This window comes from Xyrauchen texanus, chromosome 26 (genome assembly GCF_025860055.1).
Source record: "Xyrauchen texanus isolate HMW12.3.18 chromosome 26, RBS_HiC_50CHRs, whole genome shotgun sequence".
NCBI classification, from domain to species: Eukaryota; Metazoa; Chordata; class Actinopteri; order Cypriniformes; family Catostomidae; genus Xyrauchen; species Xyrauchen texanus.
In genome coordinates this window covers 9,330,526-9,353,942 of record NC_068301.1, presented here as the reverse complement: position 1 = coordinate 9,353,942, position 23,417 = coordinate 9,330,526, and the positions used below count along the sequence as shown (strand labels likewise).

At 41.1% G+C, this 23,417-nt stretch overlaps 1 protein-coding gene across 1 annotated transcript in view; it reads left to right on the top strand.

Annotated features, from left to right (window-relative positions):
* Positions 1-23,417, top strand: part of LOC127619528 (glutamate receptor ionotropic, NMDA 2D-like) — a 79,976-nt gene that overhangs the window by 39,497 nt on the left and 17,062 nt on the right. Inside the window, exons 5-11 of the mRNA XM_052092371.1 lie at positions 546-751; positions 2,968-3,136; positions 3,903-4,056; positions 10,629-10,754; positions 11,210-11,439; positions 14,395-14,555; positions 20,326-20,513. Of these exons, the coding sequence (XP_051948331.1) occupies positions 546-751; positions 2,968-3,136; positions 3,903-4,056; positions 10,629-10,754; positions 11,210-11,439; positions 14,395-14,555; positions 20,326-20,513 (1,234 nt within the window). The remainder of the gene's footprint in view (positions 1-545; positions 752-2,967; positions 3,137-3,902; positions 4,057-10,628; positions 10,755-11,209; positions 11,440-14,394; positions 14,556-20,325; positions 20,514-23,417) is intronic.

Sequence of the window (23,417 nt, the reverse complement as noted above, 5' to 3'; positions counted from 1 at the left end):
CATTTCCGTCTCCTCCTGAAATAATCCTGAATGAACTAGACGAACTAGTATGCAAATACTGTCTGCCAACTTCTCATTGGCCTTTTTTTCATAGATCAGAGGTATATTCGGTTCTCAAGAGAGACCCCTAGTGTCGCTTCTTCGACACTATCGATCGGGGAACAGAGGTTACATCCGTAACCTAGATGTTTCGTGTTCACTTTAATTTTTGACATTAAATGGTTAACCATTGGGATTAGAATTTACGATAGTGCCATCTTTCAGGATCTTTAAAAGGTTTGGGTTTACATGTTTGTTCTAAGGCAAAATAGCTTTGGTTACTGGTATTTTAGACATTCTGCAGCTCCAAGGTTCTAACTTAATAAACCTGGGACTACATCCAGTCTTACTGTGTGAATGCCAGATGTATATGCCCATCTAATGCTAATCCCTCACTGTCTGTAATATTTAACTTATTAAAAAAAACATAACAATACACATTGCATCCATCTGAGGTCTCTGAAAAATTTCTGTCCCACTTTAATGACATCTCAATATTATTGTAGGTAGGTTGGTGGGAAAATGGAGTGCTGCGTCTGCGCTATCCACCCTGGTCCCGTTACGGCCCCTTCCTCAAGCCTCTGGACGATTCCCAGCACTTGCGTGTGGTCACGCTGGAGGAGAGGCCGTTTGTCATCGTAGAGCCTGCTGAACCGGGAACAGGCTCCTGCATCAGAGACTCTGTACCGTGTCGTCTCCCACTTAACAACAGGTCAAGGTTCAGTCTTTGGATTTTTAGACTGGAAATGTTCAACCTTTTGAGTTGTCAATTTGGCAAATTTGCCAGTGAATATGCAGATGTTGCGAATTACATTCACATTACCCCGGGGGCATTAATTCCCCTTCCTGTCGCTAGTACTGATTGAATTTAAATTAATTAGACATGCACATAGAAATGGAAGTGGTTGATCAATGATAGGTCGGTATTAGAGCACTTTACTTAATTTACCTTATTTAAGTGGATAATTTTTTTTATTTCTCCTGGTCTACGTACAGCCCCTGGGTAAATCTCATGAAAACTGTCAAGAAATGTCTAGGGACATTTTTTTTATTTATTTGCCAATTATATTTTGCATTAAGAAAATTAAGCCTATTTTTAATACCATTATGATTTTTTACATTGTCACATGATTTTCAAAACAATTAAATGCCTCTCCTTAAATTCAGTAGCCTTCTGTAATGTGAAGAAATGTCAAAGAACTGAACTGAAATTATTTTAATTAAAAAACAATTTATTTATAAAACAAATTAATTTAATTGTCCACATTTTCATTACAATATAAATATATATGTGTGTGTGTGTGTGTGCATGTACTGTATATGTATATACATACAGTGAATTCAGAATGTATTCAGACCCCTTCATTTTTTTTTTTCACATTTTGTTATGTTGCAGCCTTATACTAAAATGCTTTAAATTATGTTTTTTTTCACATCAATCTACACTCCATACTTTTGATAAATTAGAAAATGTATTTATTAAAAAGAAAAAACTGAAATATCACATTGACATAAGTATTCAGACCATTTACTATGACACTTGAAATTTAGCTCAGGTGCAGCCCATTTCTCTGTATTATCTTTGAGATGTTTCTATACTTTAATTTGAGTGCACCTGTGGTAAATTCAATTGATTGGACAGATGAAGTCAGAAGTTTACATACACTTAGGTTGAAGTCATTAAAACCGCTGCACAGATTTGATATTAGCAAACTATAGTTTTGACAAGTTGTTCAGGACATCTACTGTGTGCATGACTCAAGTAATTTTTCCAACAATTGTTTACAGGCAGATTGTTTCACTTTGAATTGGCTATATCACAATTCCAGTGGGTCTGAACTTTACATACAATAAGTTAACTGTGCCTTTAAGCAGGTTGAAAAATTCCAAGTCTGGTTCATCCTTGGGCAATTTTCAAATCCTTGAAGGTACCACGTTCTCCTGTACAAACAATAGTATGCAAGTATAAACACCATAAGACCACGCAGACATCATACCACTCAGGAATGAGACGCATTCTATATATGGATGGATATATATGATATAGTGCAAATGATCCAGATATATATGGATATATATATGATGATCCAGGTAGCCATCCATCTCATCCATCAGTCAATACGAGTCTTATCCTGTGTAACCTGAAGGCTGCTCAGCAGGGGCTGGAGTCACTATCCCAACTGCCTAAAACATTGCAGTTTCAAAGTGCATGGGGACAAAGATCTACCTTGGACAGATGTCGCCAGTCCGATGCAGCAGATGGTCACACATCATTAGACAGACATACACTCACACTCAGCCTCCACATCCACATCCACATCGCACACCTAGGGCAATTTTTTGTTGTGGAGACACCAATTAACCTAGCCTGCATAGTCTAATTTGGATGGTGGGAGCGAAGCTCGGAGATGGACTCCAAATGGAGAGGACCCAAGCATGCCAGCACGGGAGAACATGCAAACTCCACACAGAAAGGCCGGGGCAACCAGGGTTTGAACCCACGACCTTCTTGCTGTGAGGTGACAGTGCTAACCGCTGCACCACCGTGCCGCCCGCTATATATATATATATATAAAGCAAAAATTCTAATGTATCTGGAGTTGAATTTGACACAGACATATGTTTGTGAGATTCCCCAAATTACTAAATTTATAACAATAACCTATTCCTGTTTTATCACAGCTCTAGATTCTATTGAGGAACAAATCAGCCAGTTGTCTTTAAGAATTTTATGCTTTATTGTGATAGATTAAGTCTAGATTATGTGTGGCTGCCTTGGGTGACAAGACACTGAATCACTGAATTCTACGCAGGGATGTTCATTTCATTTCGTTTGCTTGGTTTCTCTTCATTATTTCTTTCTTTTGTCACTGTCCCCTCTCTGTTTCTCATTCTTTTGGTCTGTCTATCTCTTCTTTTCAATTACAGCATGGTTGTTGAGGGCATTCAATCCATGAAGCACTGCTGCAAAGGCTTCTGTATTGATGTTCTCAAGCGCCTGGCTAAAATAGTGGGCTTCACCTATGACCTCTATCTGGTGACCAATGGCAGACATGGAAAGAACATAAATGGAGAGTGGAATGGGATGGTTGGAGAGGTCAGGCCTTCATTTTATCTCTCAACTATTTGTTCACCTTGAATTTATTATTGCAAAGTCTACTGAATTCAGTTGCACAAGTTTTTGTTCTAGAATTGTGGCACTGATAATATGTAAACTATTATTTTGAGGTGTTCTTTCTACAATATCAATTATAAACATTTGAAAATGACCATTTTAAATTGTACATGTAATTTTTGGTTTAGATTATGCTGTCTTATCTTGGACTTTATGTTAAAATGCATAGATGCATCATTACGCACAAGCAATAGCTTTCATTTACCAAAGCTATTGTAAATATGCACTATTTGCTGTCAGCCAAGATTAATTTATTACATAAATGAAAGTGTTGATAATAGATGGGTTACTGAAATTAAATGAGTAGTAGTTGGCTGGATATGTGATCAAAACATGTGATCTTAGTTCTATGTTAAAAAAAAAAAACGCTTTTAAGCTTTTAAGACTGGAGTCTTCATATAATCTGCCAAATGCATAAATGTAAAATAATCTTTTAAAACTTTTTTCTTTAGGGGTAAAACTTGGATAAAACAGTAAATAAAATTACTGAGTCATATTAATGTGAGATAAATGTCCGATATAAAGATTTAAAAGTTCTAAATAACTTTCATATAGACTTTTTAGTTTTACTATAAAGGTTAGCTATAACACCAAGCTACCTTGACAGACCTGTTAAATCCACTCAACCTTGTTGGAGATGGTCACATTTCTCTGTTTCTAAAGTGTTAATAGCCTCATTCCCCACCAGGTTGTGTCCAGGCGGGCTGACATGGCGATCGGCTCCCTGACTATCAATGAAGAAAGGTCAGAGGTTGTGGAGTTCTCTGTTCCTTTTGTGGAGACTGGCATCAGTGTCATGGTCTCTCGTAGCAATGGCACTGTGTCACCATCTGCTTTTCTCGGTACGGAAATAGAGTCACAGACTTTATATAAATTAATTTACTTTTGTGGCATGTACTGTATCATATAGTATGTATTTTTAAATGTATAGTTCATCCAAAAATCACGTTCACCCTCATATCATCCCATAAGTGTATGACTTTCTTTCTTCTGCAGAATTCAAATGAAGATTTTTAGAAGAATGTTTAAACTCTGTAGGTCCCTACAATGCAAGTAAATGGTGACCAGACCTTTTCAAGGTCCAAATATCATAAAAAGGCAGCAAACATTTTTAAAAAATCCATATGACTCTAGTGGTTAAATCTATGTCCACAGAAGCAATATGATAGTTGTAGGTGAGAAACAGATAAATATATGAGCTATCATTTTTTAATATAAATCTCCACTTTCACATTATAAAAGTGAAAGTGGAGATTTTTGTAAAAATTGATTTAAATATTTATCTGTTTCTCACTCAAAGTGATCGCATAACTTCAGAAGTCATATTGATTACTTTTATGATGCCTTTATATTTCATTTCATTTTTCATTTATTTATTTATAAAGCACAAATAAACACAACAGAAGTTGACCACTGTGCTGTACAAATGAAGAAGTATAAAACAAACCACACACAATACAGTAACAGACGATAAAACACTAGGTTAGGGTTTAGCGAAACCAAAGTTATGAATGAAATGCAAGAGTTAAAAGATAAGTCTGTAGCTTAGATTTAAAATCCTGTACAGACGTTGCAGACCTCACAGATAAAGGAAGACTGTTCCATATCCTAGGACCGCCCACTGAAAACGTTTGGTTACGTATGTAACCTCCGTTCCCCGAGGGAGGGAACGACACGTTGTGTCGGAAAAGCGACACTAGGGGTCTCTCTTGAGCGCCGATATCCACCTCTGATCTATGAAAAAAGGCCAATGAGAGTTGGCAGCCGGTATTTGCATGTCCCGCCCCCGGACATACGGGTATTTAAGCGGCGCAAATACGGGAGTTCATTCAGGATTTTTCTGAGGAGCCGGAAATGGTCCGGCCACAACAGTGGCTCGGTTCAGCGACATGGCAGAGGAAAGACACAATGTGTCGTTCCTCCCTCGGGAACGGAGGTTACATACGTAACCAAACGTTCCCCTTCTGTCGCTCTCTCCACGCTTGTGTCGGAGAAGCGACACTAGGGGACCCATTCCAATCTTGCCATGTGCTGAACCGTGTACGTGAACCGCCGATACAGAGCCGGGCAGGGATTTCATCCAGTGCCGCACATCGTCTGTACCTGGCTGCACGCACCCTTCCCCAATGCCCCATAAGAACATCGGAATCCTTCTAGTTACCCTGGGAGGGGAACAAGGCGATGTTTGCCAACATGGGAACGGGCCAGCCTGGCTGGGCCTCTTTTCTCTCTATGTTTCTCGCATAGAGCAATCACGGCCGGGGCCCTTACACGCATATAGGGATGGTGGTCTTACCCAGACCCTGCGGAGACCACACCTGCCCTTTTTCTTGGGGAGGAAAAGTGGTAGACATGTCACACGGCCGTCTTAGGGCTTGTGTGGAAAGTATGGTGCGGTGGTAGATCCAGCCTCGAAAGGGGGGAGTTGCTACTCTCTGCCTAAGGGAGACACGGGGGTCCGCTCGTAAGGGGACAGAACCGTGAAATTACACACAGGGGGAGTCCGCGCAGGAGGCCTTACCTGCGGAGCACCTATACCAGTACAGGGTAGCCATCAGGGTACCCGCAGTGGCTTGGGTCGGCAAGTTCCTTGCGGACCCGGAGGGCTGGGGAGGAATCGACCAGGGGCCCGACTTGAGTCGCTGCTGGCTCCATAGGAGGAGACGGCGGGCGAGTTGTGACATGTGGCGGGAGCGTACGCCGCCTTGGCGATTTATGTACGCCACCACCGTGGTGCTGTCCGATCTCACGAGGACATGTTTGTCCCGAACTAACGGGAGGAACTTCCTGAGAGCAAGAAGGACGGTCAACAACACCAGGCAATTGATGTGCCAACGCAGCGGGGCCCCTTTCCAACGGCCCGCTGCTGCGTGCCCGCTGTACACGGCACCCCACCCAGACCGGGAGGCGTCGGTTGTGACCAGAACGCATCGGGACACCTGCTGCAGGGGCACTCCTGCCCGTAAAAAGCAGAGGTCTGTCCAGGGTCGGAGTGTTTTGAGGCAGGCGGGGGTGATCCTTACCCGATGCGTGCCGTGGTGCCATGCTTGTCTCGGGACTCGAGTCTCGAGCCAGTGCTGGAGTGGTCTCATATGTATCAACCCCAGCGGCGCGACCACCGCGGAGGACGCCATATGCCCCAGGAGCCTCTGGAAAAGTTTTAGAGGGACCACTGTGCCTGGTATGAAGGAAGCGAGGCAGTCCAGCACCGACTGAGCACGCTCGCTTGTGAGACGTGCTGTCATTGAGACTGAGTCTAACTCCAACCCGAGAAAAGAGATGCTCTGAACCGGAGTGAGCTTGCTCTTTTCCCAGTTGACCTGAAGCCCCAAACGGCTGAGGTGCTGGAGCACCTGGTCTCTGTGGATGCCGGCTACTCGTAGCGGGGCAAGGGCCACCTCTGCAACCTTTGTGAAGACGCGAGGGGACAGAGACAGGCCGAAGGGGAGGACTTTGTACTGAAACGCCTGGCCGTCGAACGCGACCTGTAAGAAGGGTCGGTGTCGTGGCAGAATTGAGACGTGGAAGTATGCGTCCTTCAGGTCTACCGCTGCGAACCAATCTAGATGCTGAACGCCAGCCAGAATATTTCTCTGCGTGAGCATTTTGAACGGGAGTTTTAACAGGGCCCGATTGAAAACTCACAGGTCCAGGATTGGTCTTAAGCCGCCGCCTTTCTTGGGTACAATGAAGTAAGGGCTGTAGAAACCCTTCCTCATTTCGGTTGGAGGGACGAGCTCTACCGCGCCCTTGGCTAAGAGGGTCGCAATTTCCGTGCGCAGGGAACTGGCATGCTTGCCGTGTACTGCGGAAAAGCGGACGCCCCTGAATGGGGGCAGGAGCCGGGCAAACTGAATTGCGTAACCGAGTCAAATGGTCCGGTGCATCCAGCGTGATGCGTTGGGAAGCGAAAGCCATGCTTCCCAGCTCTGCGCTAGGGGCACCAAAGGGACGAGTATTTTGGACGTACCCGGCGGGGCCTCGCAGCGGGGTGGAACAGGTAGTGCAGCGTCGGGCAGCTTCGTTGCGGCCTGAGGCTGAGGTGCTGAGAATAGACTCAAAGCACTTACCTTGCTCCGCGCACCCGGAAGGGGGCGGGTTTGTGACTGTGGAGGAGGTCTGATGCTGGCGTCCTCTGGACTCGTCTGAACCGGCCGGCCGGGGGACAGTCGTGGGCAGGCGGAAGGCGGGATCGCCGCGTCTGGTGTACCGGGACTGTCGTAATCTGAAAGCAGATTGCCATGAGAACGGCATTTGCGGGCCAGGTGACCCAGAGGCAAAGGAAATAGCCCTTTTATTGAGAATGTGGGTACCACAGCCCCCGTCAGGGGGTGTGGCAAATGAAAAAACAAAGGATTCTCCTCCCGGCCCTCCATCGGGGGACGGAGCGGTCTTACCACCTCCGGAGCTAACGTCTTCGGCTCTGGGTCGGCTGTCTCAGGAACGCTTGGGAGCCTTCCGGGTCCTAGAGGGGTTCGTGAGACAGGGGCGCTGCGCCGCCTGCGGGGTGCTCGACGCTGGGGCTGAGAGCTGGGCCCGGGTTGAGGCAGAGCAGGAGCTGGTTTCTTCGCAGGGGGACGCCCTCGGCGGGCAGACGGGGCAGGGCCCGTAGCGGCAGGTCTGCGGCGGGGCATGATGTGACTGATGGCCTCCGTCTGCTTCTTCACTGCGGAGAACTGTTGGGCGAAGTCCTCGACGGTGTCACCGAAAAGGCCAATCTGGGAGACAGGTGCGTCCAGGAAGCGGTTCTTATCAGCGTCACGCATCTCGACCAGATTGAGCCAGAGATGGCGTTCCTGGACCACTAGGGTGGCCATCGCCTGTCCGAGTGCCTGCGCTGTGGCCTTCGTCGCTCTCAGGGCGAGGTCGGTCGCTGAGCGCAGTTCCTGCAGCACATCAGGATCAGGTCCACCCCGTGCATGCTTCTGAGTGCTTTGGCCTGGTGGACTTGCAGGAGGGCCATTGCATGCAGGGCGGAGGCAGCGCGTCCAGCCGCACTGTAGGCCTTCGCGTTGAGCGAGGATGTTGTCCTACAGGGCTTGGATGGGAGTACCCGTGGCGCTCTCCGCCGTCGAGGGTGGTGAGAGTGGAGCGGGTGGCACCTAGACGAGCGGAGTGCGGGGCTCTCCACATAGACGTCAGCTCGTCATGCACCTCCGGGAAAAACGGGACCGGGGGGATGCGAGGCCGCGAACGGCGCGCTGCCCCCAGGAACCAGTCATCCATCCGTGAAGGCTGTGGAGGGCTCCAATCCAACCCCACGCTCACGGCGGCCCGGGAAAGCATGTCAGACATCTGAGCGTCGGCCTCAGCCTGGGCCTGCTGGCCCGAAGGCGACAGTCCAGGGGAGTCCTCGGCATCAGACATCACACTCTCCGATGCAGCGGCGAGCTCATCTGCTTCGGGCTCGGGAGGATAGACAGCCGGGCCCTGAGCCGAGCCGCTATCGCCGCGAGCATAGACGGGGACCAGCGAGCGTGTCGGGGAACGGGAGGTTCGCGGGGGGCTACCCGGCGAAACTGCACCCGCTGCCGCCCCCAAATCGCCCCCAGCGCCAACCGCATCGTCCTCAATCACGTGGGAAGAAGGAGCAATGCGGGGTGCAGCTGGGGTGGCTTGCTCTCTGTTGAAAGCAAGCCGCGACCGCAACGTGGTCATGGTCATGTTCTCGCAGTGAGAACATGAGCCATCCACAAATGCCGCCTCGGTGTGATCGCGGCCCAAACACACGAGACAGCGCCTGTGGCCGTCTGAAGCGGAGAGCACTCTACCGCATCCAGGAACAACACAGGGGTGGAAGGGCATCTTGAAAAAGACACGTCCTGAAAAGGACGTTCAACGCCGCTGTGTTTTGCTCTTTTAGAGAAATTTCTCTTTTAATAGGAATTTACTCTTTTAAATACACAATGTGTGTGTGTGTCTGCGCTGTCAAAGCGCTCAGGGGCAACAATGCACGCCGTGCAAAGTAGGAGAAAGCTGCTGTTGTGCGCCGTCAAATCCAACAGCATGCAGATCGTCAGAGGAAACAGGAACGTTAGTGGTGTGTAACTCGCAGCAAACTGCAGACAGAGCATCGGCTCCGAAGAAATTTTCTGAATGAACTCCCGTATTTGCGCCGCTTAAATACCCGTATGTCCGGGGGCGGGACATGCAAATACCGGCTGCCAACTCTTATTGGCCTTTTTTCATAGATCAGAGGTGGATATCGGCGCTCAAGAGAGACCCCTAGTGTCGCTTCTCCGACACAACGTGGAGAGAGCGACAGAAGGGGAACACACGATCACCTCGCAACTTCAATCTCGATCTGGGATATGACAGTATAATGCTGTCTGAGGATTGCAAGCCTCTTGTTTATATGATTTTTGGAGCTTGAAAGGTCTGGTCACCATTCACTTGAAGTTAAAGGACCTATAGATCTGAAATTTTTTGTGTTTAACAAAAGAAAGAAAATCATTCACATTGACCTTACAGTAGATTATTCATAAAAATGTATGTTTTGTCAGAGCTGTGCCCTAGCTTTTAGTGTATGTGATATGTTGCAGGCAAGTTTTCGTCTGGCTTGTGGCATTTCTTGATTCTGGCCCCCTATCCCCTTCTCCTCATAATTTCCTTCCCTTTACTACCTCTCTCAATAAAATAAAGTCAAATGAAAAAACAAACAAAACAATGATTCTGTGTTTAGATTTTTTTTCTTGCATACTAACAAATTATACAGTTTTTTTGAGACTACAGTGGTTCCCAAACCTTTTAAAATTACGGCACCCCTTTAAAGTATTAAAATATAACACATCAAAAGGGGCATTTTGGCCAAGAAGTGCATTTGAATGTCCAAGCGCGTCTACATTGAATGTGAGACAAAAGCCTCTGAGGGATAGACATCTCTTAAAGGGGTTGTTAAGTGTTTTTGGATCATTCAGCTGACGAAACAATGAAAACAAATCTTTTTTCAAGAAATTTCATTAGGCAAAAAAATTATACAGACAACATGACTAGTGGAAAATTACATGTGAACTACAGTAAGAGCTTTTTGATAGCTTTACAGTGCATGTTATTGAAGAGATGGTTAGTCTATACCTCACAACCTCGTTTTCCTTCCCATCAAAAATAAAAGATGTCACTACTGTGAATAATGTCTACCGACCATGTGCAGACATACGCATGCGAGTGTTTGAAAGCTGCTGGTTGTATTCAAACAGCACGCATTTGCCAAATTGAGTCAATACTCAGCTCTGCCTGTACGTTTAACATCGGTGGCTATTAAAATATTAATCGGTGCAGAGATTCCACTACACCCCTAGCCAGTCATGTCGGCACCCCAGGGTGCACCAGTTTGGAAACCACTGCTGTAGTAAACAATGAGCAATGTTTGGATAGTCCGATTAATTTTTCATACATTTTGCTTCCACTATTGTAGAGCCGTACAGTCCAGCAGTGTGGGTAATGATGTTTGTCATGTGTCTGACGGTTGTGGCGGTAACAGTCTTCATATTTGAGTTCTTCAGCCCTGTTGGATATAACCGAAGCTTACAAAGTGGCAAGAGTATGTTGCTTAATACCTTTTAAAGTTTTGCTCAAGGCACTTTTATGAATGCAATCAGCAGTGAAGGACATGTTTATTAAACTCAAACGATTGCTATTATCATTGGTAACACTTTACAATAAAGTTCCATTTGTTAACATTAGTAAATGTATAAGTTGCATGAATAAACAATTAACAATATATTTGTTACAGCATTTATTAATCTTTGTTCATGTTAGTTAATAATAATACAATTGTTCATTGTTAGTTAATGTTAACTAATGTTGTTTCTAATGTTAACAAATGAAACCTTATTGTAAAGTGTTACTTTATCATTGTAAACAATGTTCAACAATTCACCTCAAGCTATGTTCCTTCTTGTGCCTTATTTTTGTCTTCTTTACACTTCCTGTTATTACTATCTATGTCATAATAAGCCATGTCTCATTTTGCTTACCTGTGTTTTCCAATCCCAGTGGCAGGAGGTTCAAAGTTCACCATAGGGAAGTCTATTTGGCTGCTGTGGGCTCTGGTGTTTAATAACTCCGTTCCGGTGGAGAACCCTAGAGGCACCACTAGTAAGATTATGGTGCTGGTCTGGGCTTTCTTTGCTGTCATCTTCCTGGCCAGCTACACTGCTAATCTAGCTGCCTTCATGATCCAAGAAGAGTACATCGACACTGTCTCTGGCCTCAGTGATAAGAAGGTAAACAAGGATATGATTGTTTGTATGTAAAGCAGTTCAATGGGAAGAAGAAGCGAGAATATCAATATAAATAATAGTTTAATATAAAACTGAAGCAAAAGGGAAAAACACACACGATGGACATGTCCGTAAACTATCTCTCTCTCGTCGCACCACCATCTGCCATCGGTCTTTAGCCCTCTCGGAGGCTTAATTAGCCTGATAAGGGACCAGGTGTGTATGATCGCAACAAGGCCCCGCCCTCCACCCTGCCACATTGTATTAGTTGTGTTTTAATTGTATATTGCAAGACTTATGTCATTTAGAATTTCAGCATTTTAGCCATTACTAATATTATGAAGATATTGCATGTGGTTGCACTTGACTTGCGTTATTATACAGAAAGGCAAGTTGTGTGATGGGTGAATCTTGTTTGATAAATATTAATAATATATATTTTATAAATAATAATATATTCAGCAAATATATCTCTGTAAAAAAATTATTTAGTTGACTTTTCAGGCTGATGCAACATTTATTAGGTCTAATTAAATATTTGCATGTTTGTATTTTATACTTGTGTAATTAATCAGTTAATTGTTATAATTAGGTATTCCAGAAAGCATATGATTTAGCACATGCTCATGCTGCCTTCATGTGCGATTGGAATTATCATAAAAATGAGTTTACTACTTAAAAGTTGCACATGAATTGTAATTATGAATGGGAAAAATTCTGAGATAATGCTGCCTTCAAATGGACCTGACATACCAGGCATTCGATACTACAACATGTCTTCAAATGGATAATATGCATTTTTATGCATATTGCAAATTTAGATTTTTTTACAAAGAAAATAGCATGTATTTGACCAAATTTCTATAATAGGAAGCAAGGCAAGGAGACAAACATATAATACTTTGTCATAATAAGACTTCCCCAAGAAATATGCAAAAATGAACCTGGCATCCTCCATGTTTTCTTTTTCTTTCTGACAACAAAACACTTGAACATAATTACGAATTCAGAAGTGAGAAGTAGGATAATTCCAATAGCACATGAATGAAGCATTAGTCTAAAGAGCCAGACTTTTAATTATTGGCATAAAGTCTGATCTACTTTTCAGTGAATTCTGGCCAAGAAATGCCAACTTAGACAGGAAAAACACACATTTGTAGTTTTTATGTTCAGTTTAGTGGTGGGTAAATCTGATAGCTCAAAATATGTGTAGACTTTGTAATCAGATTTAGTGTCTGTTCAAATATAATAAGTAACGATTATTTCAGATAATACTCAGAATATAGTCAAGTCAAGTCAAGTGGTTTTTATTGTCGTTTCAACCATATACAGTTAGTACAGTACACAGTGAAACGAGACAACGTTCCTCCAGGACCAGGGTGCTACATAAAAACAACAAAGGACCAACACAGGACCACATGAGACAACACAACGAAATAAAATACCTATATAAAATACCTGTATATACCTATATAAAGTGCACGTGCAAACATGTGCAAAGTACGTCAAATTACTGACAATGAACAGGACAATAGACACAGTGCAGCGCCGACCAGTACTCAGTAGTGCAAAAAGATGACAGTTTCTAAAAACGTAAACATGACATACTATGAGATAGTGTTCTATGCACATAGCAGTTATTGAGGTAGCAGACAGTTATAAAGTGACAAAATTAAAGTGCAACTCAGGACACGTGTGTGTGTGTGTGTGTCAAACCAGTCTCTGAGTATTGAGGAGTCTGATGGCTTGGGGGAAGAAGCTGTTACACAGTCTGGCCGTGAGGGCCCGAATGCTTCGTTACCTCTTGCCAGACAGCAGGAGGGTAAAGAGTTTGTGTGAGGGGTGTGTGGGGTCGTCCACAATGCTGGTTGCTTTGCGGATACAGTGTTTTTTGTAAATGTCTTTGATGGAGGGAAGAGAGACCCCAATGATCTTCTCAGCTGTCCTCACTATCCTCTGCAGGGCTTTGCGGTCCGAAACGGTGCAAGTCCCAAACCAGGCAGTGATGCAGCTGCTCAGGATGCTCTCAATAGTCCCTCTATAGAATGTAGTGAGGATGGGGGGTGGGAGATGTGCTTTCCTCAGCCTTCGAAGAAAGTAGAGACGCTGCTGGGCTTTCTTGGTGATAGAGCTGGTGTTGAGGGACCAGGTGAGGTTCTCCGCCAGGTGAACACCAAGGAATTTGGTGCTCTTGACGATCTCCACAGAGGAGCCGTCGATGTTCAGCGGAGTGTGTTCACCTTGTGCTCTCCTAAAGTCAACAACCATCTCTTTTGGCTAGATATACATAGGTATGCTTATGTATATCTAGCCTAATTAATTTGTTTTTAATTGTGTCAACAACAACAACAAAAAAACACAGTAAGTTATTATTTGATGTCATGAACCTTGCAAACTTGGCAAAGCCAGTGATTAGTTCTTCCTCAGAAGTGCTCATTACAGCTGCCTGGTACCTTTTTTCCTGGCAGACTGATAAAAATCTGTGCACCCTGACTCCTGTTAGTTGTGTAGTGGCTATAATTCAGCTCATCAGATTGGACACTTGATATTTTTGTTTGAATTTAGCATGTGACGGTCAGTGAACAGACTGTGGGCATGCTGTTTGAGGCCGAGACTAGCACATGCTGGACAAAACTGATCTAAGGCGCGGCATATGTGTTTATAAATTGCTTGTTGCAAAAGCTGAAATCATAGTTTCATAACAATTAACAACAACTTGGTTGTCTGGATGCACGCCATTAATCTTTTCAAATGTGTTTGAATGGATCTTTGTTTATGTGGGACAGTGTAGGCCAAATTATGCAAATAAATAATTGGTTTATAGTCACAGAACAATGATTACATTTTCTTTCTTTTTACTCTTTTTTTCTTTTCCCATCATAGTTAGCCAAATTTGAATAGCCAAAACTGTGATCTAATTTTTCAGAAGCCTAATGCTTCTCTGTTTTGTTTTTTCAGTTCCAGCATCCCACAGAGCAGTATCCTCCCTTACGCTTTGGCACTGTCCCAAATGGGAGTACAGAGGAGAATATACGAAGCAACTACCCCAACATGCATCAGTATATGGTCCGGAATAATCAGAGAGGTGTAGAAGAGGCCATTGACAACCTTAAAACTGGGTGAGTGTATAATGACTATTGTTGCAACTTGCAATATAAAACAGAACGTTATGATGTACAATAGCTGATGTATGTCAAACTGTAATTGCACATCAATTTAATTCTGTTTGATTCTATTTTAATGATTGGTCTATCAATTTTTATGTATGTCATTATTCAACTTATTTGTGAAAATACATAATTACATGGAAATTTTGGTTTAGTAGATGACAAAAGAAAAATTAAGTATGATATTATCACATGTATTTTATACATTTGATAAAAATCAGATGACAGCTGGGACAAGGTACCTTCTTGCCCGTTGGGAGTCATCTTATAAAACCATCAAAATGTATATCTAATGTTACAATTTAAAAATAAATGCACATTGTTCTTAACAGGTAAAAGGAACACCTTCTGCACAACTACCTTTTATTCAAATCGTATTTCTGATAATATAATTGGTCATGAAAACATTTGCATTAAATTATAAGAGTTTAAGAGCCTTGTGAAGAAGCTTTTTCACTATAGTGAATTTCACTGTATATTTGCTTGAAAAAAAAATTCCAAAAGAAAAAAATAAACACAAAATATGCTGAAATCAACAAAAATGGAGTGCACATCAATATACAAATAACAGTGAAACCTTTTACAGTGTGTTGGGTTCGTGGTCTTTTGTTCTCAAGTTGTAGGCAGATGATATTTTGATTTGATGTTGCTTTGGATGTGATTGATTCCTGATTAAAAACCCCTTCAGGTATTCAGCTTTTTAACAAAACTAAGCAAATCGCTACTGCAAATCAGTGGATCTAAGCAATGGGTGAGCAGTTGATTCCATATTATGCGATTTCTATGAATCAGAGATCGGACCACAGCTCGGTACAGAAACTGAATGCATGTCTATGCAGGGCTGTGGTCTGGTGCTGCTCTTGAATATGCTGCCTCTACCAGCATCCACAACTGAAGCATAATGAGCTTGAAATATTTTTGAACATGTACACTTGCTAAATAGAGACAGAACGTGTCAAGCGGATCAAACAAAAAATGCATTGAAGAATACAATAAATGGGATGGATTGACAAACAAATCGAAGGTGCCGGAATGCCGTTCCGGACCATACTGGCCCAATTTAACCCCCAGATGCATGGCATCATGGACTCTATCAAATACCAACAGATAAAAAAATCAAAACATGACTGCCTCTGCCAGAAAGCTTAAAATGGGCCCTGGTTGGATCTTCTAGCAAGACAATTATCCAAAACACTTATCAAAATCAAAACAAAAATGGTTCACTGACCACAAAATCAAGGTTCTGCCATGGACATCCCAGTCACCTGACCTGAATCCCATAGGAAACCTGTGGGGTGAACTGAAGAGGAGAGTCCACCATGTGGACCTTGGAATTTGAAGGATCAAGAGAGATTCTGTATGGAGGAATGGTTTCAGATCCCTTGCCATGTGTTCTCCAACCTCATTATACATTATAGGAGAAGACTCAAAGCTGTAATCTTGGCAATGGGAGGTTGCACAAAGTATTGAATAAAAGGGTGCCCGCACACATATTTGACAAATATATATGTATATATTTTTTTTATCAAACTTATGTTGTGTTGGCAATTGTTTGATAACCATTACAGGATAGATTTTTGTGAATAGTTTTTATTAAATATCAAAAGGATAAACAATAAAGACCTATTTTTCTTCGCTCATATTTACCAAGGGTGCCAATATTTTCAGACATCTATATAGATGTACTGGATATGCATATATCTATAGTGGAGTGTTTTGCGTAGCTAACTTGGTACATTTTGGGCAAAAATGGGGAAAAAAAGGGCTTTCCCCCCATTGGCCCCAATCTATCATGGCCTCCTTATAATCTCCATCCCTGAATTGGCTACATCACTCTACTCTCTCCTCTCCACCAATAGCTGGTGTGTGGTGGGTGTTCTGGCGCACTATGGCTGCAGTCGCATCATCCAGGTGGATGCTGCATACTGGTGGTGGTTGAGGAGATTCCCCCTATACTATGTAAAGCGCTTTGAGTGCCTAGAAAAGGGCTATATAAATGTAAGGAATTATTATTATTATTATTAAATGAAAAAGCTCTCAAAAAATACAGGCCTCAACCTCAAGCTTTAATGCCGGCCCTAAATCAGAACACAAACGTGTTGTGTCCCAGCGAATCAAGATGTTCTTTTAAGCATTCGGGAAAACAGATTTGCTCACAAGTAATTGATGGATGTGAGTGACATGATGGATCACAAAAGATGCATTAATTATTTTGTTGGCTGTCACTTTTCATCTCCATTTCGAAGAAGGGTGTGAAGACAGACTTACATCCATTGGTGTGATGTCACTAGATGGACCAAGCATTCTGCAGGGAATTCTGCTTCCACAGCACAGTTCTCTTTTAACATGTATTGTGAGCACTGTATAGACATCTCTAATACTTATTTTGTATTCTTCTTCTTTTTCTCTATACTTTTCTCATTATACTATTCACATATAGCTTAATGTACAAGTTCCATTCAAACTTTTTTTGATAGATCACTTCAACATATGTATTATATTATATTATATTATATCCGTGAAGCAGACTACCTCTCTGTCTTCAAAAAATGGCTAAAGACACACATTTATCATGAGCATTTCACCATACTCTCAAAAAAAGTACTTTTGCACTCTGACTTCTATCTTGGCCTTTACTTTTCTAATGCAATTGCAACTTTGTAATGCAGCACTTTTCGTGTTACTGTCTCCTTAAGATAATTTGCTTATGTTGTATCCTTCCTCATTTTGTAATTAGCTTGGGATAAAAGCATCTGTTAAATGAATAAATTGAAATGTATGCAAATGTACAATGACACCTGCTTAAAGTAGTATCAAATAATTTTTTAGTTAATAGTGACAAATTCTGAGCAAAGGTGAAGTTGAATCAGCTTTAAGGCATCAAATTTTGAAGTTGTTCAGTAAATGGTAGAATGTTGCTTTTGTGATGTTGTGCCAAGTCTAGTCTCTTGACACCCCTTTGTGTGATGGTAGTTTAGAAGAAAACTTTTAAAAAGCTTTGCTAGACTTTGTCATCATTATACAAAGAACATGTGATTTTCTATCATACATTTTTTTCATCTGGTAGCATTTAATCACTGAATCAAGCAATTCTACAGTATTATACATTAGCTTCTCTGCATCATAAGACACAGTGATAGCTCCATAATTATTAAATAGCACTATGATGTCAGTAACACTGCCTCTCTGTCCTTGGATCAACATTCAGATGGCCTATGTGCACGAGAGTGTGTATGTGTGTTTGTGTCTATGACCATACTACCTAATGCTGAAGTCACTGCATTATGTATACAAAGGGCATGAATATGCATGGCAAAAAAAAAACATTTTTATGCTTCCCTACTTGAATGTAGAATCCCAACTTTTAGTCTTTGTAATTTCTCACAAAGAATCTGTCATGAGCGCTTGGTTTGTGTAACAATAGCCAGCTGCTCGCCTCCCTTCTGCAATGACGGAGACTCTTTCAATCCACTGAATGTAAGTTAGGACCAACGGCCCATAAGTCAACAAGCTAAGTTTCAAACTTAGTCATTGTTGATATTCAAAGGCTCTTGTGTTTTCTACAACAGCCTACATACTGCTTTTGCTGTCTCCCTATTTCAATTGTGTTACACTGTGGGCCAGAATTTTTCACTATCAAACACTTGTCTTTGTGTGTTCTGATCTTTTGGCTTTTGGCCTCACTGAAATGTGTGACTCATTTTCCCCCAAGGGCTCTATTTTGTTGGATATAACACTTCAAACAAAACCTGCCACCTTGAATGCTAATGTGGTTCTGGCTGGTCTTTGAGGGCCAAGTCAAGCTCGTTAATAACCTCAAGGTGTGCTTAGCAAGATGTTGAAGTGTAGCCAAACGAAAAGTCAGTAATAAGCTGTCAGTATGGGTTTTTGCTGCGAAGATGTTGGCATGCTACCAGTTGGGAAAAATATGATCAAAGATAAGAGATATATTCTCTTATCACATATTCAAACTCTTATATGGTATGATCAATATATGGCATAATCCTTCTGACTTATGAAAAAGAATAGCAATGTACCTTGCCCCCTTTATTGTAAATGTTTTAGTACATGAAACAAATCAAGAGAGTAATTTTTTTCCCCCTACCCATTTTATCCCCTGGAGAAAAGTTTAAGTTTGATTGCCGGTTTGTTAAAATCCCTAATGGCACGTTGAGCTATCATGACTATGCTGGTGGCAGAGATTTGAGAGTGGCGTGCAATGTTGTTCCCATTCCTCCTCTCTTTCTCCAATAATTTCCTCTCAGTTTGTACTATTTTGTCTAATAAAAAGAGGCAACAAAATCACAACACAGTTTTAATACAATGCTTCTGCATATCTGAGATGCCAAAATATTTTCACTCTGAGGGCAGAAATGTTATTTCAAATACAGAAGGAATGAAGAAACATGATACCAAAAAAAAAAAAATCCCTCAATAACCAATCTTCACCATGGAAGTATTATTATTTTATTTTTTTAAGAACAAAACCTCTGCAGCTAGCCAATCCAATCACAGCTATGGGCCAATTTTAGATGGTTTTGCTCTACACAGGGTTCATTTAAAGACCAATACTTGCAGAAATTAGTCCTGCTTTTGAACAGTGCCCATTTCTACCAAGTGAGCAGCCCGACAATACCACCATTCTCTACAGAGATTCAGCAAAGTGCTTGTGTGCCTATATTATCACATTTATAGCAAGGAAACAAGACGTGCCTCAGAATACACAAAAGGTTTTTGATTATTTGCTGAAAAAAAAAAAAGAGTTTGCATGCATGAAGTAGCTGTGTACCTTAGCCTAATTTATGCAACCTTAGTAGCTTCTTATTTCCTTTTCTTTATCACCTTAATTTTTTATCACTACATTTTGAGGTATAAACTTTTGTATACCAGAATTTAAATGGATTGATTAGTGGTTTTACATTCTCTCTCTCCCGGGAATACGGAACAGAAATATGTATGACTCATACTGCACCCACTCAATTTGTCCAATTAAATGATCATTAGAATAAGAATGTTCCACCCCTGAACACCACAAACTTCTGGTTAGCTTTAGAAGTAGTAAAACTTGTTCATGGTTGTAATATAAACCAAAGGCTCCCAGCCCACTATGCTTTTCAAACCAGTTCATGGAGACTTTTATTGGCTTCACTGAGTACACAATCTCTATTTCAGTATTGACAACTCTCGGAAAGATTTCACATGTTAATGTGGATATGACGTATTGATACGATATTGGTCTTGCCAGATTAGAAAAACACAATACATGCTTCATCAAGCATGTATTGATCATCAATTAAACATTTATACAATCCCCATGTTGCAGATCTAGACAAGTGAAGCTGGGGATGTGGTGGGTTTCAGAGAAAAATCACAGCGCGCTGCAGTGAAACCGGTTTGCAACTGAGCAAATTTAAATGCCAGGCAAAAAAAAAAGTTGATGCAAATCTATCACCTTACATCATGTTAGCCGATTTTCTTGACATGTAATATGTGAGCTAGGTGATTGGCTAACAGATAACAAGTTAAAAGAACCTATCAGTTGGCGCCATTGAGAGTTTCATGCCTGAACTTAGTCATTTAGTTTCAGAATTGGTTTTGCCTAAAGATTTTTTTTTTCCCAACTATGTAACATGTAACTATCAATAAAGTGATAATTGGTCTCTCAAACTAATTTTCCCCATGCCTTGATGTTTTGTTTGCCATTTCCCCTTTCTCTCTGCAGCAAACTGGATGCATTCATATATGATGCAGCTGTCTTGAACTACATGGCACGTAAGGATGAAGGCTGCAAAGTGATGACCATCGGCTCTGGCAAAGTGTTTGCCACAACAGGATACGGCATTGCTTTACACAAGAACTCACGTTGGAAGCGGCCACTAGATCTTGCCCTACTACAGCTAGTTGGAGATGGTGAGAGAATTCATTTATGAAATGGTAACCAGTTGCCATTTACACGCAGACAGAGGTAAAAATGGGTTCCGGTGGGCATGTACGTGTAGACAAGTTTTACATGTAGAACACATTAAAGGGATAGTTCATGCAAAAATAAAATTCTGTCACCATTTAATCACCCTCATGTTGATACAAACCCATATGAATTTCTTTCTTCCATGGAACACAAAAGGAGAATGACATCTGTATGACACCCTCAGTCCCCATTCACTTTCATTATATGGAGAAAAAAAAAGTGCAATAAAAGTGAATTGCGACTGATCCTAAAATATTGCCTAACATCTCTTTTTGCGTTCCACAGATGAAAGAAAGTCATACGGGTTAGGAGCAACATGAGGGTGTGTAAATAAGGCAGCATATTAATTTTTCTTTTAACCGTCTCTTTAACACATCAACAGGAGTTGTAATATTGAGACTGATACAACTGAATTTCACTATAAAAAACACTCTCACTCTTATTATACTGTATAAATTAGGATTGGCATTTTCATAAATGTTGTAGTCAAGTACTCTAACCAAAAAAATCAAAAATTAGTAATCGGTTACTCGTAAATTAAAATATCAGTTAAGAATATCAAGTATTACACATTTTGTTTTATTCACAAATGTTACAAAGAATAGTTTAAAAATTAGCTATCTTTAACAAACTATATTTTTCTTTTGGGAAATAAATGAATATGCATAAATATAAAAAATTATAATAATTTAAAAACAACAATGAAACCTACTTGCACTCACCTGGAACTTACATAGATACCAGTAGGGTAATACACATATATCAATTTTGAGTCTACATAAAGCAATCACATTTTCATAATTTCACATGTTATTATTCAGAAAAACAATTGGTGAAAGTTGGCTTTTTATAAAATGCACTATGCCCGTGTTCAGATATTTAATGCACATACAGTCCTGATAAGCTTCTGAGTTTCTCGTACCGCTTCGCATTTTCTTTCCACAACAAAAACAGATTGCTATCAGTTGGTATTCATGACTCCAAGGAGAACCGAACACCAATAGGTCTTTATCACACTTTCGCTTTGTAGCGTAAAACAGTTTCCGCTGCATTCTATTTAAATGGTCTGCATCTATATAGCGCTTTTTTAACCTTAGCAGTTTTCAAAGCACTTTACACTGTGACTCATTCACACACACACTCACTCTGGCAACTTGGGGTTCAGTGTCTTGCTCTAGGACACTTCAGCATGTGGAGTCACGTGGGCCGGGAATCGAACCGCCAACCCTGCAATTAGTGACCAACCCACTCTATCACCTGAGCCACAGCCGCCCCATATTTCAATGGCAGTAATATAACTCAATCATAACTCATGAATGATGAAAACAGGCCCGGCTCCACAGGGGAGTATGTACGTGAATAGGCAGCTCTTCACAGATTAAAAGTATGTTTTTGTTTTTTTATTAGAGGTATGCAACAATATAGTACAAACAAGAGTACATATACACATTAAAGAGCATTAGAACAAGACTGGGTTATATGGTATGTCGCAAAATAAAAAGTATATTCCGAGGAAAGATTGTACACTGTATGTGCAATGATAAAGATCACATTGCTATCATGTACTTACTTTTTAATATAATCTCCAGGTATGTCATAAGATCCATTTAAACATTTTCAAATAAAGAAACATTTCCATCCCAGAGTCCAATTACAGAAAATATCTGGTTCAGTCATTGTTAACGTGGAGGTATATCCACCCGGTTTGAGTGCGATGGTTGGTGTTTGCTGGTGACCGAATGCAATGTAAATAAAAAATAGAGATGAAAATGTCACAGCTTCAATAGTGAAAACAATTACATTAAAAGACTTAAATGCTGTCTCTTCGGACTTGAGTTGAGCACAATAATCCTCAGGGAGTAACCTGAACCACAATTTACTAATATATATACTGTATATATATATATTAGTAAATTGCTTTAATGAACATGCACTGTATTTTATCATGAGCACTTAAAAATACTGTGAATACGTCTAGATACCTTATTATCCGAACACATTACTGTTATACAATTCATATAAAAATGAATGTACAGATATGTATATAAGTTAATCTTTTCAGAGCAAAAATTAATATTTATTTCAATAATTAACCTCTATTTATTTTAGTACTGTCACTGTGGCTTGACTTGACTTGACTTGAAACTCATCAGGACTTGCTTGATTTGTCTGCACTGCACTTGAGACTTGACTCGAGTCTTGATTGCTAAGACTTGAGACTTGCTTGTGACTTGAACATGTGTGACTTGCTCCCACCTCTGGTAAATGGATGTGGTAAGCCAAATAAACGATTTAAACGGTTCATGTTTAATGCCAAGAGCATCTATGTTAGTTTAATTTATTTATGAAAACAGGCAATCATCCATGAACAGAACTGTGGGCGGATGTGTGATTACGCTACTAATCAGAGCCAACTGTGACACACGTGGACTGTGATAAAGGCTTACACATTACAAGAACTGCACACAATGACTCTGACATGTCTCCTTATACACTAATCCACAACACCCCCAGTGGACTCAAATGTAACTGTGAGATATGGTGAGAAATCCAGAGGGGATCAAAATCCCACCAAATGTATTGCGGTAAAGGATCCAAAAATAATATGCGTGAATAAAAATTTTAGCGTGAATAAAAAACTGATAAGCGCAGATAAAAAACAATAAGCACAAAAATAAATAAAAGGCGCAGATCAAAATATTAAGTGCAGATCAAAAAATAACAAGCATGAATCAAAAATATATAAACACATTTAAAATATGCTGCGAAAAAAATATTAGTAAAGTCATCAGAATTGCAAAATCATATTTTCCTTGGTTATATTACTGTTTTTTGAGTTCGCTGAC